The sequence below is a fragment of the Salminus brasiliensis genome, chromosome 10 (genome assembly GCF_030463535.1).
Source record: "Salminus brasiliensis chromosome 10, fSalBra1.hap2, whole genome shotgun sequence".
In the NCBI taxonomy this organism is placed as follows: Eukaryota; Metazoa; Chordata; class Actinopteri; order Characiformes; family Bryconidae; genus Salminus; species Salminus brasiliensis.
In genome coordinates, this window is record NC_132887.1 from 72,501 (window position 1) to 98,643 (window position 26,143).

The 26,143-nt window shown below is 44.6% G+C and overlaps 1 protein-coding gene across 1 annotated transcript in view; it reads left to right on the plus strand.

Moving 5' to 3' along the window:
• sparcl2 (SPARC-like 2) overlaps window positions 1–25,862 on the plus strand; it is a 26,248-nt gene extending 386 nt beyond the window's left edge. The window contains exons 2-9 of the mRNA XM_072690277.1: window positions 410–481; window positions 6,692–6,764; window positions 14,382–14,493; window positions 14,609–14,727; window positions 15,646–15,797; window positions 17,888–18,000; window positions 25,471–25,565; window positions 25,641–25,862. Coding sequence (XP_072546378.1) covers window positions 425–481; window positions 6,692–6,764; window positions 14,382–14,493; window positions 14,609–14,727; window positions 15,646–15,797; window positions 17,888–18,000; window positions 25,471–25,565; window positions 25,641–25,693 — 774 coding nt within the window. The 5' untranslated portion in view covers window positions 410–424 and the 3' untranslated portion in view covers window positions 25,694–25,862. The remainder of the gene's footprint in view (window positions 1–409; window positions 482–6,691; window positions 6,765–14,381; window positions 14,494–14,608; window positions 14,728–15,645; window positions 15,798–17,887; window positions 18,001–25,470; window positions 25,566–25,640) is intronic.
• The last annotated feature ends 281 nt before the right edge of the window (window positions 25,863–26,143 follow it).

The window sequence follows — 26,143 nt, forward strand, 5'->3', positions numbered from 1 at the left end:
CTTAGCGGTCCACATGAAGAAATTCTGAACAGAAGATCCGACCTTTCCCAGGAATGAACGCTCCCCCAAAATCTCTCCAGGAGCAGAGCAGGAAAACATCCATAAAGTGGCAAAGAAACAAACAACTACTTTTAAGAATCTGCTGATCTCTCCTATATCAGCTGAGGTCAGTGTTCAACCATCAAACAGCTCCGGGCCGGACCGCACTGTGGAAACCACTGATAACCAAGAGGAGCTCTGCTGCAGCTCAGCTTCTGAAGCTCTGTCAACTTAATTAAATATAAAGTTTTGAGGTTCTTACGCCAGGTTCTAATGGTCTGATGTGCAGTGTATAACCCTGTGTCAAATACACACACACACACACACACACACACACAGCAGTGTCACCTGTGGTGTTTACCTGTTTCAGTCACACACACTCCTGATGCACCTGCAACACCTCCTCCTCCTGCTGATGACCTTTCACCTCAGCAGCATTATGGTGAGTCACTGGTAACACTGTTCTCCAGGGTTCCACCTTAAACAGTACAGAGTTAACTCATTTAAGGCAGAGTGGACAGTTCCACTAACAACAACGCTGTGTAGATTAACACCATGCTAATATGCCTCCAGTACTTTAGTAGAGCTGGTAGTAAGGTGTGTGTGTGTGTGTGTGTGGGGGGGGGGGTGTTAGAGAGAGAGAGAGAGAGAGAGAGAGAGAGAGAGAGAGAGAGAGAGAAGCAGAAATATGTGCACCCCTCCCTACATTCTTCAGCACATGTGGGTTCCAGATTGAGGTTCGGGTCATTAAAGGTCTCTACTGTGCTTCTCACTCTTCCTGATGGATGTACTGTAACCTTAGCAACATCAAAAGACAGAGATCAGATATCTATGCCTTCGGACTGGTTTACAGTTTACACACAGTCCAGACTCCATCCACTAATATGCTCTTCAATAGTTACTGTTGATTATTGTAGTCAAGAATCTGAGAATAATTATTTCATTATGAATTATTTGTTTATTAGTATATTTTCTTTCCAGCACTGGACAGTTTGGATTGTAAATTCTTCTTCAAACATTACAGTACGTCAGAGGGCAGTTTTATCAGGTCATTGTTTGCGTTGTTGTGGATAAACATTCATTTTTAGGCCGTGAAGGGATTGTTAAGATTGTTAAGAGATTAGCTTTATTATTGGTTGGAAGAAACCCCTAAATGAATGGAAGTGAATGACAGCTTCTCTCGAAAGGTCCTCTCATACCTCAGCAGCTCACTTCTGGTGGCACACTTTGAAAGGCAAAAGCTGTAGGCTGGTCACCATCCTACCAATCAGAGACAGCTTCCAAGGTCTTCATCACTGGACTGCAACCTACACACTAATACGCTATACACTAATCTGGATCTGAACCCTGTGTGTTTAGCAGTCTGGTTGTGTTCGTTTCTTCAGGCTCTCGACTTGCCTGGTTTTTGGTTTTGCTCATGTCTCGAACACTAATTATTCTGTTTATGCATTTCCTTTTTTGACCCCACTATATCATAATAAACACAGCCCATCTTTTTAAAGCATCTGGTCTGTGTCACAAACGTAACACTTATTGAATATGAAACATTTTAAACTGCACTCAAACAGGAAATCTGATGACAATTTAGTTTAACCCTAAACTCTAGCCTCAGTGTATATCACAATACCTACATTTAGAGCGTTATTAATATTCACCCTAATGAGAGAGACTGTAGCTCCGCCTCCTCAGTGTATATCACAATACCTACATTTAGAGCGTTATTAATATTCACCCTAATGAGAGACTGTAGCTCCTCCTCCTCAGTGTATATCACAGTACCTACATTTAGAGCGTTATTAATAATCACCCTAATGAGAGACTGTAGCTCCGCCTCCTCAGTGTATATCAAAATACCTACATTTAGAGCGTTATTAATATTCACCCTAATGAGAGACTGTAGCTCCGCTTCCTCAGTGTATATCACAATACCTACATTTAGAGCGTTATTAATATTCACCCTAATGAGAGACTGTAGCTCCGCCTCCTCAGTGTATATCACAATACCTACATTTAGAGCGTTATTAATAATCACCCTAATGAGAGACTGTAGCTCCGCCTCCTCAGTGTATATCACAATACCTACATTTAGAGCGTTATTAATAATCACCCTAATGAGAGACTGTAGCTCCGCCTCCTCAGTGTATATCACAATACCTACATTTAGAGCGTTATTAATATTCACCCTAATGAGAGACTGTAGCTCCGCCTCCTCAGTGTATATCACAATACCTACATTTAGCGTTATTAATATTCACCCTAATGAGAGACTGTAGCTCCGCCTCCTCAGTGTATCTCACAATACCTACATTTAGAGCGTTATTAATATTCACCCTAATGAGAGAGACTGTAGCTCCGCCTCCTCAGTGTATCTCACAATACCTACATTTAGAGTGTTATTAATATTCACCCTAATGAGAGACTGTAGCTCCTCCTCCTCAGTGTAAATCACAATACCTACATTTAGAGCGTTATTAATATTCACCCTAATGAGAGACTGTAGCTCCGCCTCCTCAGTGTATATCACAATACTTACAATTAGAGCGTTATTAATATTCACCCTAATGAGAGACTGTAGCTCCGCCTCCTCAGTGTATATCACAATACCTACATTTAGAGCGTTATTAATATTCACCTTAATGAGAGACTGTAGCTCCGCCTCCTCAGTGTATATCACAATACCTACATTTAGAGCGTTATTAATATTCACCCTAATGAGAGACTGTAGCTCCGCCTCCTCAGTGTATATCACAATACCTACATTTAGAGCGTTATTAATATTCACCCTAATGAGAGACTGTAGCTCCGCCTCCTCAGTGTATCTCACAATACCTACATTTAGAGCGTTATTAATATTCACCCTAATGAGAGACTGTAGCTCCGCCTCCTCAGTGTATCTCACAATACCTACATTTAGAGCGTTATTAATATTCACCCTAATGAGAGAGACTGTAGCTCCGCCTCCTCAGTGTATCTCACAATACCTACATTTAGAGCGTTATTAATATTCACCCTAATGAGAGACTGTAGCTCCGCCTCCTCAGTGTATATCACAATACCTACATTTAGAGCGTTATTAATATTCACCCAAATGAGAGAGACTGTAGCTCCTCCTCCTCAGTGTATCTCACAATACCTACATTTAGAGCGTTATTAATATTCACCCTAATGAGAGACTGTAGCTCCGCCTCCTCAGTGTATCTCACAATACCTACATTTAGAGCGTTATTAATATTCACCCTAATGAGAGACTGTAGCTCCGCCTCCTCAGTGTATCTCACAATACCTACATTTAGAGCGTTATTAATATTCACCCTAATGAGAGAGACTGTAGCTCCGCCTCCTCAGTGTATCTCACAATACCTACATTTAGAGCGTTATTAATATTCACCCTAATGAGAGACTGTAGCTCCGCCTCCTCAGTGTATATCACAATACCTACATTTAGAGCGTTATTAATATTCACCCTAATGAGAGACTGTAGCTCCGCCTCCTCAGTGTATATCACAATACCTACATTTAGAGCGTTATTAATATTCACCCTAATGAGAGACTGTAGCTCCGCGCTCCTTAGTGTATATCACAATACCTACATTTAGAGCGTTATTAATATTCACCCTAATGAGAGACTGTAGCTCCGCCTCCTCAGTGTATATCACAATACCTACATTTAGAGCGTTATTAATATTCACCCTAATGAGAGACTGTAGCTCCGCCTCCTCAGTGTATCTCACAATACCTACATTTAGAGCGTTATTAATATTCACCCTAATGAGAGAGACTGTAGCTCCGCCTCCTCAGTGTATATCACAATACCTACATTTAGAGCGTTATTAATATTCACCCTAATGAGAGAGACTGTAGCTCCGCCTCCTCAGTGTATCTCACAATACCTACATTTAGAGCGTTATTAATATTCACCCTAATGAGAGACTGTAGCTCCGCCTCCTCAGTGTATATCACAATACCTACATTTAGAGCGTTATTAATATTCACCCTAATGAGAGACTGTAGCTCCGCCTCCTCAGTGTATATCACAATACCTACATTTAGAGCGTTATTAATATTCACCCTAATGAGAGACTGTAGCTCCGCGCTCCTTAGTGTATATCACAATACCTACATTTAGAGCGTTATTAATATTCACCCTAATGAGAGACTGTAGCTCCGCCTCCTCAGTGTATATCACAATACCTACATTAAGAGTTATTAATATTCACCCTAATGAGAGACTGTAGCTCCACCTCCTCAGTGTATATCACAATAGCTACATTTAGAGCGTTATTAATATTCACCCTAATGAGAGACTGTAGCTCCGCCTCCTCAGTGTATATCACAGTACCTACATTTAGAGTTATTAATATTCACCCTAATGAGAGACTGTAGCTCCGCCTCCTCAGTGTATATCACAATACCTACATTTAGAGTTATTAATATTCACCCTAATGAGAGACTGTAGCTCCGCCTCCTCAGTGTATATCACAATACCTACATTTAGAGCGTTATTAATATTCACCCTAATGAGAGACTGTAGCTCTTCCTCCTCAGTGTATATCACAATACCTACATTTAGAGCGTTATTAATAATCACCCTAATGAGAGACTGTAGCTCCGCCTCCTCAGTGTATATCACAATACCTACATTTAGAGCCTTATTAATAATCACCCTAATGAGAGACTGTAGCTCCGCCTCCTCAGTGTATATCACAATACCTACATTTAGAGCCTTATTAATATTCACCCTAATGAGAGACTGTAGCTCCGCCTCCTCAGTGTATATCACAATACCTACATTTAGAGCGTTATTAATATTCACCCTTATGAGAGACTGTAGCTCCGCCTCCTCAGTGTATATCACAATACCTACATTTAGAGCGTTATTAATATTCACCTTAATGAGAGACTGTAGCTCCGCCTCCTCAGTGTATATCACAATACCTACATTTAGAGTTATTAATATTCACCCTAATGAGAGACTGTAGCTCCGCCTCCTCAGTGTATATCACAATACCTACATTTAGAGCGTTATTAATATTCACCCTAATGAGAGACTGTAGCTCTTCCTCCTCAGTGTATATCACAATACCTACATTTAGAGCGTTATTAATAATCACCCTAATGAGAGACTGTAGCTCCGCCTCCTCAGTGTATATCACAATACCTACATTTAGAGCCTTATTAATAATCACCCTAATGAGAGACTGTAGCTCCGCCTCCTCAGTGTATATCACAATACCTACATTAAGAGTTATTAATATTCACCCTAATGAGAGACTGTAGCTCCACCTCCTCAGTGTATATCACAATAGCTACATTTAGAGCGTTATTAATATTCACCCTAATGAGAGACTGTAGCTCCGCCTCCTCAGTGTATATCACAGTACCTACATTTAGAGTTATTAATATTCACCCTAATGAGAGACTGTAGCTCCGCCTCCTCAGTGTATATCACAATACCTACATTTAGAGTTATTAATATTCACCCTAATGAGAGACTGTAGCTCCGCCTCCTCAGTGTATATCACAATACCTACATTTAGAGCGTTATTAATATTCACCCTAATGAGAGACTGTAGCTCTTCCTCCTCAGTGTATATCACAATACCTACATTTAGAGCGTTATTAATAATCACCCTAATGAGAGACTGTAGCTCCGCCTCCTCAGTGTATATCACAATACCTACATTTAGAGCCTTATTAATAATCACCCTAATGAGAGACTGTAGCTCCGCCTCCTCAGTGTATATCACAATACCTACATTTAGAGCCTTATTAATATTCACCCTAATGAGAGACTGTAGCTCCGCCTCCTCAGTGTATATCACAATACCTACATTTAGAGCGTTATTAATATTCACCCTTATGAGAGACTGTAGCTCCGCCTCCTCAGTGTATATCACAATACCTACATTTAGAGCGTTATTAATATTCACCTTAATGAGAGACTGTAGCTCCGCCTCCTCAGTGTATATCACAATACCTACATTTAGAGTTATTAATATTCACCCTAATGAGAGACTGTAGCTCCGCCTCCTCAGTGTATATCACAATACCTACATTTAGAGCGTTATTAATATTCACCCTAATGAGAGACTGTAGCTCTTCCTCCTCAGTGTATATCACAATACCTACATTTAGAGCGTTATTAATAATCACCCTAATGAGAGACTGTAGCTCCGCCTCCTCAGTGTATATCACAATACCTACATTTAGAGCCTTATTAATAATCACCCTAATGAGAGACTGTAGCTCCGCCTCCTCAGTGTATATCACAATACCTACATTTAGAGCCTTATTAATATTCACCCTAATGAGAGACTGTAGCTCCGCCTCCTCAGTGTATATCACAATACCTACATTTAGAGCGTTATTAATATTCACCCTTATGAGAGACTGTAGCTCCGCCTCCTCAGTGTATATCACAATACCTACATTTAGAGCGTTATTAATATTCACCTTAATGAGAGACTGTAGCTCCGCCTCCTCAGTGTATATCACAAATTGTGATTTCCCCACTGCGGGACTAATAAAGGACTATCTTATCTTATCTTATCTTATCTTATCTTAAATTGTGTGTTTGTGTGTGTGTTTGTGTGTTTGTGTGTGTGTGTGTGTGTGTGTTTGTGTGTGTGTGTGTGTGTGTGTACATGTGAAGGGAGGAAGAGCCCAGCGCAGACAGAGAGAGGCGGAGGAGATGTTGAGGCCGTATCTGGGCAGAGTGAACCCCGGTGAGAAAATCAACATCTAATAGAACAGCATTCACTCAGTTCCTCTGTGCAGCTTCTCTTCACTGTGGAACCTTCACCATGAAAGAACCAACAAAACCCTCAGAATACAAAACTCTATCTCTCTCTTATACACACACACACACACACACACACATACATACATACATACATACATACACACACACTTTTATATAAATGTTGATCACTTATCTTCCAGTTACTCAGCGTCCCCCTGAAACTGAGAGACACTGAGAGCAGCTGTTTATTGATTGAAGGGTAAAGGTTTGTTTGAGCAGAGCTGCACATCAGGCCTCAAATCCTGGGGTGTTTATTTACTTTCTGGACCTGGATCCCTGGACTCCCTGGACTCCCTGTTCTACTTGGCGACTTCAGCCTTCCATCAGAGAAGCTCCAGTCATCATGTCTTCTTCCATTGCTCTCATCCTTTGATCTCACATTCAGCCAGTCTGCACCAGCACACAGAGCAGGAAACACTCTGGCCCTGATCTTCAGCAAAGCTGTCCCAGCTCTGGACGTAGCTATGACTCCCAGCAAAGACGGAGCTCCTGTACATCCCGGGAACTGCTGGACCTGAAAACAGTCTGGCCATCTCCTCTGAGAACTCACTGGTCACTCCATCTACAGAAGCTGGTCTTGGTGTAGTCATGAATGATCAGTTATCGTTCTCATGTTATAGTTCTGACTCGGTCCTGCAGATGTTTTCTGTACAACATCCGGAGAATTCCTCCCTTCCTCTCTAGAGAGTCGCCCAGGTGCTCGTTCAGTCTCTCCTCACTTCAAGACTTGACCACTGCAGCTCTCTTCTGGCTGGTCTCCCTCTGCGCACCATCAGACCCCTTCAGCTGATCCAGAACACAGCGGGTCGGGTCGTCTTCAATGTTTCTAAGTTCAGCCATGTTCAGCTCCTCCTCTGCTGCGTTCTCTCTTCACTGGCTTCCTGTAGCTGCTGCCCTCATCAGATTCAGACCCTGACTCTGGCCTACAAAGCCAAGACTGAACCAGCCAGCCCCTCCATACTTGATGGCGACGGTCAAAGGTCGATCTGCACCAAGAGCCCTTCCAGCTTCAAGTACGGCTCGGCTCGACCCACCATCCTTTAAGATCCACGGAAGACGAGCGTCCAGACTTTTTACTGTCCTGCACCGAAGTGGTGGAACGAACTTCCCCTGGGTGTCCGAACAGCAGAGTCCAACGCTCGCTGTCCTCAAACCCAGACTGAAGACCCTCCTCTTCTGAGAGGACTTGGGTGAAGAGTAGAGTATTATGGTCTGTATATTTGTGTTTAGTAGAGTCTAAGATTAGAGGATCTGAATTTTACTCTATTTAAACCAGCTGAGGTTCTTCTTCAGTAAGTCAAGTCAAGTCAAGTCAAATTTATTTGTGTAGCTTTTTACAACTGTTGTCGTCACAAAGCAGCTTTACATAATTAGTACTTAATAAAGGACAGAGACAGATAAGAAAGGAGAAATAACATGAAGGGTCAAAGACCCCCGTGAGCAAGCCAACGGCGACAGTGGCAAGGAAAAACTCCCTCAGAGCTGGAGGAAGAAACCTTGGGAGGAACCAAGACTCACAAGGGGGACCCGACCCGTCCTCCTCTGACCAGAACTATTTAAACATTAATAATAAAAATTACTAAACCAGAAACAACAGAAAGTTAATAGTGGTGATAATAATAGTGGCAGACAGACACGAGTCCATCTAGGTTTCAGCACGGCCACCAAACAGGCAGCAGCAGCAGGCGGGCGAGCCACCGGTCCGCCATGGGTGGTGGCGGGTGGGGGGGTCCGCTGGCCGGACTGGTAGGTGGCAGCTGGTTTGACGCAGGTAGAGGGGACCTCAGCGGGCAGTTTTCCAGCAGGTCGGGCTGGGTGGCCATTTACTCGGTGAAGGTAAAAAGAGAAAGAGGAAGTTAGTTCTGAGAGGAATTTTATGGAGGGCGGAGAATGTTGATCAGCATCAGAGAGTGTCTGACGACTCCGGCAGGTCTGACTATAACAGCCTAATTAAAAGGAGAGAGCCAGAAGGTAACACGGACACGGGCGTACCCTGAGAACACCAGCATCTATCTGCTCCACCGTCAACAAACCTGAGTGATGGCGTGTAAGCAGCGAGACGACAGCTCCAGCATCTCAGTGTACTACAATTCCCTGGGTCCGCGAACCCCTGGACCTTCAACCTTTATCTAAGAAACATTAATTACCAAAAGCTGAACTAAACATATGAGTTTCAGCTTAGATTTAAAGATTGAGACTGTGTCTGAGTCCCCAACATTATCTGGAAGGTTATTCCATAGTTGGGGGGCTTTATAAGAAGTCAAGTCAAGTCAAGTGGGTTTATTGTCATTTCAACTACATACAGAGAACACAGTGAAACGAAACAACGTTCCTCCAGGACCATGGTGCAACATAGACAGTGCATACAAGACACAAGTGCAACACAAACAAACAAGTGCGGACAGACAACACAGTACAGACAGAGGATAATAAATAATGACTGTAGTGTGCAAGTTGTGCAATGTGCGATAAATAGAGTCCAGTGAGGTAGTAAAGTTATTAGTGCAAATGCTTGTGCAAAAAATGCTTCCCATGTTATCTGGGATAAATGGTTGGAAAGAGAGAGAGAGGGAGAGTGTAAGATATCAGTTCAGAAGTTGAGTTGTGTTGAGGAGTCTGATGGCTTGGGGGAAGAAGCTATTGCAGAGTCTGGTCGTGTTGGATCGGATGCTGCGGTACCTTCTTCCTGATGGCAGGAGGGAGAACAGACTGTGTGAAGGGTGGGTGGAGTCATCCACAATGCTGGTTGCTTTGCGGATGCAGCGGGTGGTGTAAATGTCCATGACGGAGGGGAGAGAGACTCCGATGATCTTCTCAGCTGTCCTCACAATGCGTTGGAGGGACTTGCGGTCAGAGGCTGTGCAGGTCCCAAACCAGGCAGTGAAAAGGCTCCTCCCCCCGCTGAGGTTTTCTGAATTTTGGGCACGAGTAAGAGGCCAGCACCCTGAGATCTAAGTAGTCTTGATGGTTCGTAATCAGTAATAAGATCCTGCAGGTACTCAGGAGCGAGGCCATGTAGGGCTTTATATGTTAATAGAAGAATTTTGTATTCGATACGGAATTTAACTGGGAGCCAATGAAGTGCTGATAGAACTGGACTGATATGATCAGATGTTCTAGGTTTAGTAAGAACCCTGGCTGCAGCATTTTGCACCAGCTGAAGTTTATTGAGGTTCCTGCTGGAACAACCTGACAGTAATGCATTACAGTAATCTAGCCTTGAGGTAATAAAAGCATGTACTAGCTTTTCTGCGTCCTGTAGAGATAAGGAGTTTCTTAGTTTGGAGATGTTCCTAAGCTGCATAAAGGCTGTTCTACTAATATTAGCTATATGTTGCTCAAATGATAAATCTGAGTCGAATGTGACGCCAAGATTTTAGCTGCTAAACCAGGAATGATGGAAGAATCAGCCAAGTCTAACATTAAGTCTGATAGTTTATTTCTAGAGTCTTTTGGACCTAAAAGGAGAACTTCGGTTTTGTCACTGTTGAGGAGAAGGAAGTTATGTGACATCCAGAGTTTTATATCCTTTACACAGTCCTCCATTTTCTGTAGTCTAAATTTATCGTCAGGTTTGGCTGATATATAGAGCTGTGTGTCATCTGCATAGAAATGGAAATTAACGCCATGTCTGCTTATAGCTGAGCCCAGTGGTAACATGTATAATGTAAATAATAGCGGTCCTAAAATTGAGCCTTGCGGAACTCCATATCTTACTTCTGTGTAATTTGAAGATAAATCTTTTACGAATTGAAAGCGTCCTGTTAGATATGATTGGAACCATGATAGGGCTGTCCCTGTGATTTCAACCATTTTCTCTAATCTTTCTAGTAATATACTATGATCTATTGTATCAAAGGCTGCACTAAGGTCTAGTAGGACTAATAAAGATACATAGCCTTGATCAGAGGCAAGAAGGAGATCATTCGTAATCTTCACTAGGGCTGTCTCTGTGCTGTGATTGGGTCTGAAGGACTGTCTCTGTGCTGTGATTGGGTCTGAAGGACTGTCTCTGTGCTGTGATTGGGTCTGAAGGGCTGTCTCTGTGCTGTGATTGGGTCTGAAGGGCTGTCTCTGTGCTGTGATTGCAGAGTTGTTGGGCCACAGCTTTTTCTAATATCTTAGATACGAATGTTAAGTTGGAGATGGGTCTATAATTAGATAATACGCTAGGATCAAGATTTGGTTTCTTGATTAAAGGTTTTATAACTGCTATTTTAAGGGTTTGGGGTACATGCCCAAGGCAAAGGGATGAATTTACAATTGTTAAAAGAGGGCTGATTATAATTGGGAGAATTTGAGTAAATTGGGAGTACCTGAGGCACTTTAAGACAGTGTTTCAGCGTCCCCGAGGGGGGCTCACGCCGGACGACCTGCTGCTGTGGCTGGAGCAGGGCAACAGGTCGGTAGCCCACTATGCGCTGGAGTTCTGCTCCCTTGCCGCGCGTAGCGGGTGGAGTCACGCAGGGCTTGTCGCCGTGTTCCGCAACGGGCTGGCCCCCCATTTGCAGCAAGAGTTGGCGTGCCGAGGTGAGGCGCTTGAGCTGGACGAGCTCATAGCGCTCGCCATCAGGCTCGACCCGCTCTCTGGTCGTCCTACCTCCACCAGGCCCCGGGGTGCAGGGGGGTTAGGTGCTGGTGGAGAAGGCCTAAGCCATGGCAGCGCCCCACATGCCCTCCGAAGTCAAGACGGAGCCCTGCGCGCCCAGTCTGTTCATGTTCCGGCAGTGGCATCTGCACCTCCTATCAGGCAAGCAGTGACAGCTGTCCGAGTTTCAAAGTCCGCATCGGTTCCTACGGCGGCTACAGCGCCCTCCTCGTCTTTGCCCGTGATGATGACGCCCTTTCACAGAGCTGATAGCCTGGCTGCTATGGCTCCGCCCCTCTGAGCAACAGGGGTTTCTATTGGGTTTTTGTCCCAAGAAGCGTTGTCTTGATAAATTGATAAAAACAGGTGACCATACTTTATTACTGTATAGAAGTATGGGTTTAAAAATTGAATTGAATAATTCTCTCTCTATCTCTCTCTCTCTCTCGCTCTCTCTCTCTCCCTCTCAGAGGTTGCATCTTCACACTTCAGTCAAAAATGTATTTATTTATGAGCAAGAATTAATATTTTTCCCTGACTCTACACAAGCTCAAAAACGCTGCTCCTGCCGTGCTCCTGGCACTGATAGTCTGCAAGTGCACTTTAGGACATTTTGGGAGCAGGTTGGTCGTGGTTATATTTAATGTTAGTAGAACGTCTGCAGAGTGGTGGACTACCGCATAGCTGCAGGAGAACACGTAGCTGTTTTACCCAAAAACAAAACCTGGGTGAACTGAAAAACTGGCATCCTTTGGTGTTTTTGTGTACTATAAAATCCTCTCAAATTTGGCTGAAGGCTAAAGGGTTTCAGATACCATCATACACAGAGATTAAGCCTACTGCATTCCTGGTTACTCTATAACGGACAATCTGTTTTGAATAAGGGATGTGATGGAACTATCAATATCAGTATTCATACTGACCTCGGGCTGATTTCTGGCTTTTGGCTTTGGAGAAGATTTTATTAAGGGTGTTAAACTGCTGTAGACAGGTGCCTCTTGCCTTGTGAACATGGAAGGGGAGTATTCACAGGCTACCATGTATCGCTATATCAGCCTATGCATATGATGTGTCAGTTTGTTTGCTTTATAGAGTGGAAGAGTGTATACGTACATACAGTGCTACACCATCTGGGACAACAGTGCAGCCTTGCTCTGTGGCTGCTTTTAGGTTCAAGGCAGAACAAAGGCTGCTCTGTCGTTCCGCAGCGTTGCATGAAGTCGCTGGCTGAGAGAAGAGACTCCTCTCAGTCTCTTCTCTCCAGGTTCAGAACGGAAGTTGCTGCTTCTGACCCATGCAAGCTTTTCTCCATTTTCTCTTCCCTCCTCAACTCTCCTACTCCCCCACCACCCACTACCCTGTCCATGGAAGATTTTGCTCTCCTTCGAAGAAAATGTTAACAATATCCGCCAATGCTTTCCCCCCTGCCACTACCCCCCTCTTTAGACACAGTCCTCCTCCTCCTCCCTCTTCTCTGTCTTGCTTCTTTCCTCTTTCCACAGATGACCTCCTACATCTTCTCACCTCTAATAATCCTACCACCTGTCCGATAGACCCTGTTCCATCCACTCTGTTCCAAACCTCCTTTCTTTCATCTCCTTTATCATAAACAGCTCTTTGTTGGCTTTGTTGGCTCTGCATGGCAATGGTTCGCATCGTACCTACAGGAACGCTCATACCAGGTAACATGGCAGGGGGACACGTCTGCTCCTTGTAGTCTCTCCACTGGTGTTCCACAAGGCTCGGTTCTTGGTCCTCTTCTTCTCTCACTCTACACTCGCTCTCTTGGTAAAGTGATCTCCTCCCATGGATTCTCTTACCACTGTTACGCCGACAACACTCAACATATCCTTTCTTTCCCACCGTCTGACACACAGGTCTCCACCTGCATCTCACCACGAGAACTCACTCCTTCTACAAAGCTGGAAGCCTTGGTGGAGTCATGGATGATCAGTTATCGTTCTCAGGTCATGTTGCAGTTCCGGTCCTGCAAATTCCGGAGAATTCCACCCTTCCTCTCTAGAGAGTCGCCCAGGTGCTTGTTCAGTCTCTCCTCACTTCAAGACTTGACCACTGCAGCTCTCTTCTGGCTGGTATCCCTCTGCGCACCATCAGGCCCCTGCAGCTGACCCAGAACACAGCGGGTCGGGTCGTCTTCAATGTCATCTTCAAGTTCAGCTCCTCTCTGCTGCATTCTCTCTTCACTGTAGAGAGGGCTTCCACTGGCTTCCTGTAGCTGCTGCCCTCATCAGATTCAGACTCCTGACTCTGGTCTACAAAGCCAAGACTGGACCAGCTTCCCCTGGGTGTCCGAACAGCAGAGTCCAACGCTCGCTGTCCTCAAACCCAGACTGAAGACCCTCCTCTTCTGAGAGGACTTGGGTGAAGAGTAGAGTATTATGGTCTCCATATTGACTTGTGTTTAGTAGAGTCTAAGATTAGAGGATCTGAATTTTACTCTATTTAAACCAGCTGAGGTTCTTCTTCAGTAAACAGTGAAGCTCTTCTGTAAGAACTCTGGAGAAGAGCGTCTGATAAACGCTGTGAATGTAAATGTAAAAGCTCTGTTATTTCCTTCACTATTTGTGACTGTTGCTGATGGTAATTGGCAGGAGAACAGGGGCACCCTGTCTGTCAGAGAAGGCTGAAGGGAAGGCCCAATATGCAGTGTGTGTAAAGGTGCGACACATAAAGGGCTTAGTAGAAGTGAGAGAACAGGTGCTGAAAGGCGAGAGCACCATGAGCTTCATATAGAGGTTCTGCATAAACTGAAAGTCTCTGAGAGTGCAGGAGACACAGTGGATACATAGGGACAAACACAAATAAGGTTTTGGATGGGGAGGTTTTGGTGGGCTGAGTACAGGTTTTGGGTGGGGTTGAATAGAGGGTTTGCTAAAGTAAAGTATTTATTAAAAGCAATGTAAATCTCTCTCTCTCTCTCTCTCTCTGCAGTGTTATTGTGTGAACTGCTGAAATGCCACAGTCCGGTTGGTTCGTGGTGTGAGGTGGTAAAGGAGAGCGAAGTTCTGTTGCCGAAGTGTGTGTGTCCTTCAACCTGTCCACGGTGAGTCTCTCTCTCTCTCTCTCTCTCTTTCTCACACCTTATTAAATATGATTCGTAATGAGAGTCAGAAGTGATTTTGCTTTCTGTGTTTGTCTGTGTGTGTTTGTATGTACAGGCAGGGGGCGCCAGTGTGCAGTGTTCTGGGAAAGACTTACAGTAACGAATGTCTACTTCACAAAGAGGCCTGTCGCAAAAAACGGCGTATCGGCAAAGCTCACAGCGGGGCCTGCTTAGGTATCCCACCGTAATGCTCCCACTTTTTTTCGTACCCAAAGTTAGGAGCAGGTGCTTCGTGGTAGCAGGGGTGCATGGAGCTGGGCGCAAGGCACAATCAAAGGCTTGGGTGTGTGTATTCCTAATGGCCAGGTCCCACAGCTACTAAACTTTCCATTTATACTGAAAAAGAACAGCTGAAGGGAGGGCTGCTGAGGATTGAGGAGCTTAAGAGAGTAAAAGGGTGGATGTCTGCTACAGCAGCCTGCTTTTTTCTCAACTGTGCTTTTGCTTTCTCTCACGAGTAATAACCCACAATGCACATAAAGAAGAACTAACACACACACACACACACACACATACACAAACACACACCCTATGAAACCCTGATAGTAAGCTGGTCAGTGTGTGAAGGTTTAAACTCTGCTGCTCCTCAAGTTAAGTCAAGTCAAGTCAATTCAAGTCAAGTCAAGTGGGTTTTATTGTCATTTCAACTACATACAGAGTACACAGTGAAACCAAACAACGTTCCTCCAGGACCATGGTGCAACATAGACACAGTGCATACAGAACACAAGTGCAACACAAACAAACAAGTGCGGACAGACAACACAACACAGTACAGACAGAGGATAATAAATAATTGGGGTTAGTGTGCAAATTCTGCAGTGTGTAATAAATATTGAGTCCAGTGAGGTAGTAACGTTATTAGTGCAAATGCTTTGTGCAAAAAATGCTTCCCATTTTATCTGGGGTAAATGGTTGGAGAGAGAGAGAGAGAGAGAGTGCATGCAACAGAAAAGACATCAGTTCAGATTGACATCCTCCATCTTCCTCATCGGCTTCCTTCATTTCTCCCACTCCTCTCTTCTTACTGTGCTGTTCATTATTTGGAGAGTTTATTAGCCAACTATACTGTGTGTGTGTGTGTGTGTGTAGTCTCTGCAGCAGTGTGTTCAGAACAAGAGTTCGGACAGTTTCCGTTTCGTCTGCTGGACTGGTTCCTCCTGCTGAGCCGAATGGGAGAAAGATACACTTCAGCTCCGACACAGCAGTGCCTCACACACAATCACAGAGTACAGCTTGCAGAGGTAACACACATACATACACACACACACACACACACACCTGGGGAAACTCCTAAGTATGAGACTTTTTTGGTTACACAGCTCAAAAAAGGGCTTGATGGCAACCAAAGAACCTGTTGGTGGACACCAGCGTTGAGAGAGGCTATTATATGGATGAAAATGCTTTTCAGGCTTGGCAGGCCAAGAGTACTGCCAGTTCTGCCGATAGGTACCAGCAGACAAAAAAGGCAGAAGGGAAATCCAGGGCATGGGAGGAGTTGAGAGGTTATGGAGAATGTTTGGGTGCCCAAGAGTTTCTGGCAAACAGTCTGACACTGTTTAAATTGTGCTGAGTAAGGGCAGTGATGCTCTGAACTTAGCAAAATATATTGTTGAGTGCTGAAAGGAGCACTTAAGAAAACTTCTGAGGAATATGCCTTTTGTCCAGGAGTTTGGGCTGGAGGCTGCCTGTGGAGCGAGAGTCCATTGGCCAAAGTCACTGAGATATTTGTAAAGGTGCACAGTGGCAAGAGAGTGGGAGTGGATGAAATTTGCCCAGTGTTGCTGAAGAGTCTGTCTTGGTAGATCAGCCTAGGCAGTTTCTGGACCTGGATTTGACACCATTGTAATTAACATGCCTACTCAATGGTGCTTGGATCTTAGGAACAGTGCTTCTGGATTGGAAAACCAGGGCAGTTTTCAAAAAAAGGGACCAAAGAATAGAGAAATAGAGTGGAAGCTATCAAGGCATACATTACTCAGATCCCAGTCTACATGTGATTTGTGGACCTGAAGAAGGCTTATGACCGTATTCTTCAAGACATCCTGTGGGAGGTGCTATGGAAGTTCTCTCCGCTCCTGTTTGTGATGTTCATGGCCAAGAGCTAAAAGGACCTGAAGCATCAGAAGATGTCCTGCTTGCTTGTACCCTGATCAACCAAAACAATAAAACCTAATAAGGCTAAATATATTTATATTATCCTTAACCTGCCTAATATTGTGTGCACCCCCCTCATGCCACCAAGACAGCTCTGACTGGTTGAGGCATGGACTCCACAAGACCTCTGAAGGTGTCCTGTTGGCACCAAGACTAACGTTAGCAGCAGATCCTTTAAGTCTTGCAATTTGTGAGGTGGGTGGAGCCTCCATGAGCATCAGTGAGCTTTAGGTGCCCTTGACCCTGTCACCGGTTCACCGGATGTCCTTCCTTAAAGCATTTATGGTAGTACCACCCTATGGTTACACAAGGCCTTTTCTGATGTTTTGGAGATGTTCTGACCAAGTTGTCTAGAACATCACAGTTTGGTTCTTGCAAAGCTCTTGCAAGGTCTATCTACACCTTTACTTATGGTCAGGAACTGAAATTACTAAAAGAACCAGATTGTAAATACAAGCGGCTGAAATGAGTTTTCTCTGTCAGGTCAGAATCTGATAAGGATGCCTCCTGGTTGTCTTCAATTGGAAGTGTACCAGTCACAACCAACCAGGAGAAGTGGATGGAGGCCGGGAGCCTGGTCCTCTTTGTTTGCCCTATTGCCACTGCCTGAACTGGATAAAGCAGATAAGAAGATGGGATTTGCCAGACGGTGTTAAGCTTGAATGTGGTGTGTGTGTGTGTGTGTGTATGTGCGTGTGTGTGTGTGAGAGAGAGAGAGAGAGAGAGAGAGAGAGAGAATCTCATGACCTTGTTGGTTGGGAAATGCAGGAACCGGCATGTTGAGCAGCGACTATTAAACAGCAGGCAGAGTCAGAAGGTTTTTAGTGTCGACTTTTCTAACCATCAGCTGAAAGTGATTGATGTTTGAAATGTTGATGTGTCTGATCAACACACACACACACACACATTAAGACACCTGATCTCAGTGCTTCATTAGTTCAGGGCATCACCAACAAACCAGCCCTCTTCTACAGTCAATACACACAATACACATTCTCTGAGATTACATTACACACAACAAACTCAGATTACACACACACACACACACACACACACACAGCCTCTCATGAATGAAGTCTCTTTTATTAATAGACACTAATCATCAATAAACACTAAAATATTTAAATATCAGATAAAATAACCCTAACCATTCCCTCTCTCTCCCTCTCTCCCTCAGAGGAGGTTTATTACGCTTGACCGTAACAATGATGGTAAGCTGAGCAGGATGGATCTGAGGAAGCTTCACTATAAGAGGATGCCTTTGGAGCACTGCGCCAACAGATTCTTCCAGTGAGAGACACACACACACACACACACACACACACACACACACACACACACACACACACACAGTGTGGTTCTCTCTCCTCCTGACTGACCTTCTCCAGTGTGACAGTGAGAATCCTCCGAACATTACCATAATTACACTATAAACGTCCTGAGGATTCTCTCTCTCTCTCTCTCTCTCTCTCACACCGTCTCTCACCCACTCGTTTTTCACCATCTCTCTCTCCCTCCCTGCCTCTCTCGCTCTGTTCAATGTCATTGTTAATGTTTATTACCCAGTGTTCCTCCTGCTGTTTAAACGACTCTGGTGTCCTTTCTCTCTGCTTCACCTCCACTCCCTCTCACTGGTGTGATACAGCAGATCCCAAAGTATGTGTGTGTGTGTATGTGTGTGTGTGTGTGTGGGGGGGGTAGTTTACACTATAGTTGAACATATCAGTTTGTTACAGTTTTGTACAAACAATTAAATCAAGTAGTAAATTAAACTCATTATTTAAACAATGTAAAGATCCAAGTGTTCCCAGGTGTTTCTTACTGGTGATGATCTGGAGATGTAATCGGCACGGTTCCAAAAGCATGTTCCAGTGTTTCATGGCCCAATATATATAGGTATAAGCTTAGCCAAGCATAGCATAAATAGACAGACAGATGAGACTGGCAAAGGAAAACAAGACTGCAACTGGGACAGGAGGTGGAACTGATACTTGGATGAGGAAGAGGACTGATAGTGGGATGGGATGCAGGACTGAAACTGGGGTGGGAGATGATACTGGGACAAGAGACATGAGACTGAAACTGCGAATAAAAACAGGAGTGATACTCGGATGCAACCCAAGAAGTGGGACTGATAGTAGGATGAGAAATGTGGTAGTCAGATTTGCTTCTCCGGGCTTAAAAAATCAACTTGATCAATCAGCCTTCAGAATGTAGAGAAACACACTTTAATACTGCAGTAAACGTAGCGCCAAATTCCTGAAAAATTCTACAACAGAAACTTGTTACTTTGCAACTTTTTTGTGTTTGAGAAACCAGGAGGGCAGGGAGAAAAAAATTCAATAAATAAGTAAAACAAAATAGAAGTCTTACTTAATGTTCAAACCCACTACCTAATCTAACAAACAAAAGAAAATACCAAATACATAACCTAACCCCCCACTTAACAAAAAACATGAGAAAAGAGAATAAACATGAATACCTTTCTCCCCACTGAGACAAGAGCTTCTAGACACAATGCTATTGACTTTCTCACCAATTTTATACAACCCAGGCTATCACCTTCCAAGCTCTTACAGCAACCTTGTCTACACAAGCAGGAACATAGGGAGACCATGTTGGAAGCAAAGTACATCTGCTCTTCCTCCATTTCCTGGCCCTTTTTAAAGCCAGCTCCCTCTGGTGGTGACCAATTAGTTTGTAAATCAGGTTGCTCCACCCCAAATCTGTAGAGAAAAAGGAAAATACCAGACTCGTAGGGAGACGAAAGTGATGAGAATCGGCTTTTGACTATTGCCATCTAGTATGATGTAGTAAAAAGTACAAAGGGGCTGGTCCGTTCTGGACTTTGTAGGCCAGAGGTTCTGAATCTGATGCGGGCACCAGCTACAGGAAGCCAGTGAAAGGAGAACGCAGCAGTGGAGTGACATGGCTGAATTTAGGAACATTGAAGACGACCCATGCTGCTGCATTTTGGATAAGTTGCAGGGGTCTGATGGCGCGCAGAGGGAGACCAGCCAGAAGAGAGCTGCAGTGGTCAAGTCATAAGAGGGTTGTAAGAAAAGGCTCTCCCCCCTGCTGAGGCTTTGAGTTTTGGGAACTACTAAGAAGTAGGACCCTGAGATCTCAGTAATCTTGCAGGAGTGATGCCATGTAGGGCTTTGTATATCAAAAGAGTTTTATAAATCAATACAGAATTTACCTAGAAGCCAATGCAGTGCTGATAGCTTCACAGATTCTTCAGCCTGCTGTCATCAGGGAGGAGACTGCAGAGTCTCCAGGCTAGAACCAGCAGACTTTTGGACAGCTCGGTCCACCAGGCAGATAGGATGCTCAACTCTCTCCCTGCCCTGCCTTGCCTTCCCCTTTCACCCCCTCAACAAGCAAACTTTGAATCCTGCACACAAACTCAATACTGAACTCTGCATTATCAAGAACTGGTTATACACATGTCAGTTTCAGAGTCTACAAGCTCCAATTTTTAATCTATTTATTTAAAATGCTTGATGTTTGTTTTGTTGCACCATGGGTCTGAAAGTAATTCAGTTTGTATAAAATCTGACCTACTAACCTATCTGTCCGACTGACACTGGGATCGGATACTGGGACTAAAACTTGCAAAGGAAATGGGACTAATACTGGCACGGGTGACAGGACTGGTATGAGGATGAAACAGGACTGAAATTGGGTTGGGAGACAAAACTGATACTGCAAAAAGACACAAGACTGAAACTGGTGAAGGAAATAAAGCCGATACTGAGACGGAATACTGGACTGATACTGGAATTTGAGATGTAACTGATACTGGGACAGGAGATGAGACTGATTCTGGGATGAGGCGCGATACTGGGATGGGAGACAGGACAAATATGGAATTGAACACGAGGCAGATACCTGGACAGTTGACATGAGAACGAAACCAAGACTTACAAGAGGGACTTGTAGCAGATAGTTAGAGTCTATGAAAACTTCAACATAGTCGGTATGCAGATGGGAGGAGTGTGACCCGCTTGTCAAATATAGGTCAGATGTCTTCCATCAGGTCAGGCTGGAAAAGTGGGCATTTATTAAGACAGAGAAAGTAAGGAGATCTATCTGAAGAAAAAGTTCTATCTGTCCAGTCCTTTGTGTAATGTTATTTGTTTGTTTGTGCTGTGCGGGTCAACCTAAGGCAGATGGGTTCCTCGGACTGAGTCTAGGTTTCTCCCAAGGTTTCTTCCTCCTAGTATGAGGGAGTTTTTCCTTGCCACTGTCGCTACCACCTCCATTGTGGTACTTGCTCATAAGAGGCGTGGACCTGGATCGCTGCAAAGCGCTTTGTAACATTTGTTGTGAACGGTGCTATATAAATTAAATTTTGAATCGAATTGAGTTGGAAATAGGGATATTTATGGAGAGCAGAGAATGTTGAGCAGTATCAGACTGTGTATAACAGACTAATTAAAATCAAACCAGGTTGGTCATGTCACATTACACAGGTGTAATGAGGGTGCCTGAGTATAGGAGTTCCAGTAGTAAGTGTAGGGTGCAGACTGTGTGTGTATGGGGTGGGATCCCAGTTTAAGTGTAGTGTCCCATCCCAATATCAGCAGAACTGGTTTATTTAAGGGAGATAAATAAACTGAAATGGATAAATCAAAAGGGTGAACAAAGATGATTGGGTGTGTTTTGCTAGGACTGCTAGAGGCCAGGTTTGAACCAGCAACCCACTGAACCAAGGGGCAATGTGTTACCACTGCACTTCAGGGGACATGTAAAAGGAGTGGAAAAACCACTCCAAGAAGTGATGGGAAGAAACGTCAGGAATGGCAAACAAAGGAGACACACAAAATGGTGTACTCAAATAAAAAGGGAGGCAATAAACATCAAATAGGTTTCAAAAGACACCCTTAGCCTTGGGGCTGAGAATAAGGCTGTAAGTGAAATGTTTTTCACAGAAATTAATAAACTTGAAGGCAGTGAGCTGAGCACCTCATTCAGCTTACACTTTAAACACAGGGTTTCCTTTCTAAATTAAGAATCCCCTTAACTTGTAATTTCTTTTCGTTATTTCTTTACCAGTTTACCGTTCTGCCCCTCTACAAAGGTGCAGCCACTGTTTGAAAGAGCTTTTATGCAGAGCCCAGCAGGTGCGTCTGATCAGCAGCAATCAGTGCTGGGGCTACTGGGGCAGGGGTCCAGGCCCTGGGGCCGGAGTGCCACACAGAAAGGGTTTAAGACTCAACACATGAAGTCAGGTGGATTCTGTAGCAAGAGCAAGCAGTACGTAACCAGATTGATGCGCCGATCCACCTTAAAAGGGTCCCATATAGCGGTCTGCTAGTCTCCGAGACTAGGGTTAGGGTAAGGGTTAGGGTCTCTTGCGATCAGCAGCGTGTCTTCTGGCTTCAGTAACTGCCAGGAGGATGGCACGAGCTTTCCACCTCACCTGGTAGCACTGTCAAACATAATATTCAGCTGCTGTGACCCCTGCTTCCCTTTCCTGCTCAGCAAACATGGGCAGGGGCTACCCAAACTTGATGACCTGCCCAGTACAGAATGCCAGAGAGTGTCATGAGCATATTCAGCCGATGGTAACTGCACAAGAAGCAGGGTTAGCCAATCTGGTTGACACTTTCTGTCTGACCGTTGGACTATGAGTGGAAGCCAGATGACAAACGCACAGTGGCCCCCATGAGCTGGCAAGCCTTCCACAATCTGCTGCTGAATTTTAGCCCTCGGTCAGACACCACATGAACCCTGACCACATGTTGGAAAAGGAGGTCTGCTGTCTCCTTGGCAGAAGGTAGTTTAGGCAGTGCCACAAGTGGTCAACGATTACCAAGATGACAGCAGGTGCTGCCTTTGGACGGAGGCAAACCAGTCATGAAGTCCATTGATATATGAGACCAAGGACAGGCAGGAATAGTTAAAGGGTGGAGGAGCCCTTGAGGTAGCTTCTGCACACCTGACAAGAAGTGATGAAGGCATGGATGTCCCTCTCCATTTCTGTCCACCAAAGCACCGACGGAGGAACTCCAGGGTCCAGGTGATCCCTGGATGCCCAGAAAAAAGGGAGGCCTCTAATGCTGTATTTGCGCTCTGCCGGTGTGAGCCAGTGGGAGTAGTAAGCACAAGGGTGGAGTTTCTTGTTGCTGGGAGAGCACTGCACCCACGCCAATGTCTGAGGCATCTACTTCGACAATGAACGGCTCCTCTGGGTCAGGTAGCTGTAGAACTGGTGGTGAGGTAAACCAAAGCTTTATATCCTCGAAGGCCTTCTGGGCTTGTGATCCAGCGGAAGGGTCCTGGGGTCTTCCAAGTAAGGGCGGTGATGGGAGCCGCCACAGAATTGAAATTGAACACAAACCTTTAGAAGAAGTTTGCAAACCCCAAGAAACGCTGTCTAAAGGAGGTAGGATGTATCCACTCTATAAATCACCTTAACTTTGGCTGGGTCCATGTGAAGGGCACCCTTGGAGACAATAAAGCCCAGGAAGGCTACAGAGTCGGCATGGAACACAGATTTCTCCAACTTTATGAACAGGTGGCTCCCCAACAGGAGCTGGAGAACCTGCCTGACATGTCCTACATGTTCCTCAAGGGACTGACTGTAAATTAAAATGTCATCGAGGTATATGTATACAAACCTGTCCAGGGTCTCCCTTATCATCTCATTAATAAAACACTGGAAGACTGCTGGTGCATTTATGAGCCCAAAGGGCATTACTTGATATTGGTAATGTGAGAGGGAAAACAACCTTCCTCTGGGTGGTGTGGTGCCCAGAAGAAGATTGATGGCACAATCATACAGCCTATGGGGAAGTAGGTTCAAGGCGAGGGAGGAGTCTATAAAGTTCCCTGTGGCCCCAGAGTCCACATAGGCTCACAGTTTTGTGGATTTATTGGAGCCCCATGAAAGGGTGACCTCCAGACAGAGGCCAGATGCCAGATGCCAGGATGGTCGTGGGGCTAGAAAGCGACCACTGCCTGCTCGTTCCCGAGCTCTCTGGTGAATGCAGGCATCAAGATGAATGCACATGTCAGCTCGGGTAGAGTGGAAGGTAGGTCACATATGGCCAGCCTTCCATTAAGTTGCTGCTGGAAGATGGCCATCAAGACCTCCTCATTCCAGCCACTCTCTGCAGCTAGAGTTTAGAAGTCTATGATGTAATCAGCCACAGAGTGTGAGACACTGTGCTGCCTGCCTTCCTCCAACAGGGTTAAAAAAAAAAAGTCAGACGCACAGCATCAGCAAATGCTTGGATACAATCTACAGAATACTTTGCATAGTCTGTAGAGTTTATTTCCCACAGTGCAGTAGCCCAAGCCAGGACACGCCCTGTTAACAAGGACACCATAAAAGCCACTTTAGAATGTTCAGTGGGAAACTGAGAAGGTTGCTGTTCAAACACCAGAGAACATTGCAGCAGGAACCACCTGCTTTTGTTAGGTTCACCAGAATCTGTAAGTAAGGTGTAAGAAAGGAGTGGGAAAACCACTACAAGAAGTGGTGGGGAAAAAAGGGAGGGAACAGTAAACAAAGGAGACACAAAATTGTGTACTCAAACAAAGGAAGGCAATAATCATTAAGCGGGGTCCAACAAAAGACTTGAAAAAAGGGCTGAAAATAAAGCTGTAACTGAAATGTCTGTTTCACTGACATGAATAAACTTAAAGGCAGTGAGCTGAGCCTTTGGAGCCAGGTTAAACCAGGGTGTCCTTTTTAAATCAAGAATCGTATTGTATCGTCTCAAGCTCCTTACCAATTTACCGCCTGCCCACTGTTTGTGAGAGCCTTTATGCAGAGCCCAGCAGGTGTGTCTGATCAGCAGCAATCAGCACTGGGGCTTCTGGGAAATTGAGTTTTTAGAGATGCTATCACTTGCTGTCAGGTCCGCGTGGCCGAGCCCACCCCGAGGGTGGTCCCTAGCTGCGGTCCACAGGCTTCAAGTTCAAGGACTTTTATGTTGACAGCCATGTTTCATTTGTATCTGTATCACGTCTTGAATTGCGCCACCTGAGAGCTGGGGTATAAAGGGAGCAAACACTATCTTCTCGTTGCCGAGAATTGTTCTTGCCACGCCGAGCTGTATGGTTGGCTTCAGGTTACAAGGATTCTAGGTGTGTTTATGGTGTTTGCTAGAGTTTGCTCTTTAAGAGCCGGTTCATGTTCTGAGGGAGTTCGCTTCCTGGCTTATCGGTGGGTCGCCTGTGGGATACGGCGTCCGATTCCCTCGAGTGTGAGTCTTGTAAGTTCAGTCGCGCCTGACGAGCGCGGTTCTGTTTCACTGGTCAGCCTCAGGTGGCTTTCAGGTTTAGCCCACGTTGTTTTGTCACGTTTGTCTTGTTTATCCTTTATCACTGGTTATTGCTGCACTCTTGTGTTTTCCCCTGTTTATTTAATAAATCATGCATCGCACAGTCCCTGCGAGTGTTCACCCATCAATGTCTAGCCTAGCCAGCATGACACTTGCCACTTTTGAAGAAAGTTTGGACATAGTTCCACTACTTGGGTTCTAGGACAGCCAGTTGAACCCTATGCTCTAAAATCATCTCAGTGAGTGGTGTGTGCTAAGACCCCCCACTGATATACATTTCCTTTCAGGCTGTTTTTGGAGAAGCTCGGTGCAGGACAGCCAATAAGATGAGAGATTATACATCTTAAAGGCAGAGCAGATAAACCTGCCATGTTCATTCTAAGGGATGAAGGGCTGGAAAGTGGATAAGTAGAAATTAAGATGACTCTGGTGTTAGTCTGGTGTTTCTGTTTGTGTGCAGGTCATGTGACAGGAACAGGAATAAGAAAGTGAGTCTGAGGGAGTGGACATCCTGCCTGGTGAATCGCTCAGAACGATGGTTCCAGGACTTTATGTGTAAGTGACATTCAACTATTTCACCTTCATCTGTATTTCCACATCTTAACCTCTCTCTCTCTCTTTCTCTCTCAGCAATGAAAATGGGATCTCCTAAACTGTGTCCTTCTCCAGAAAACCAGCTTTAACTCCAGATCTTTTATAAATAAACACTTTAACACTCAGCATGTTTCTCTCCACACATACATCTGATCACAACAGACTCAACTGTCTGTAAAGTTTCTCTGAGCCCCTGGTCTGGTCATGTTGTACTGAGAGGTTAGTTCTGATGTTAATTACAGTAACTGTTTAAGTTATGTATGAAGAGTTAATAAAGCACTCTGCAGCACTCTTTTAGCTTCGGTGTGTATGTGAATGTGTGTGTGAAAGAGAAGTGAAATTAAATGACGTTTTTTCCAGAACAAGGTGCCACATGGAACAAAACGAGAACAAAAATAATACGGTATAGGACAGACTGCAGAAAGTGCATCATGCACAATGGTACAATAAATACAGTAAATATGACTGAGTAATAAATATGGATTCTGAGTAGAGGTGATGAGTGTAAGGTGCATAGATATTTACCAGGTAGGTACTGA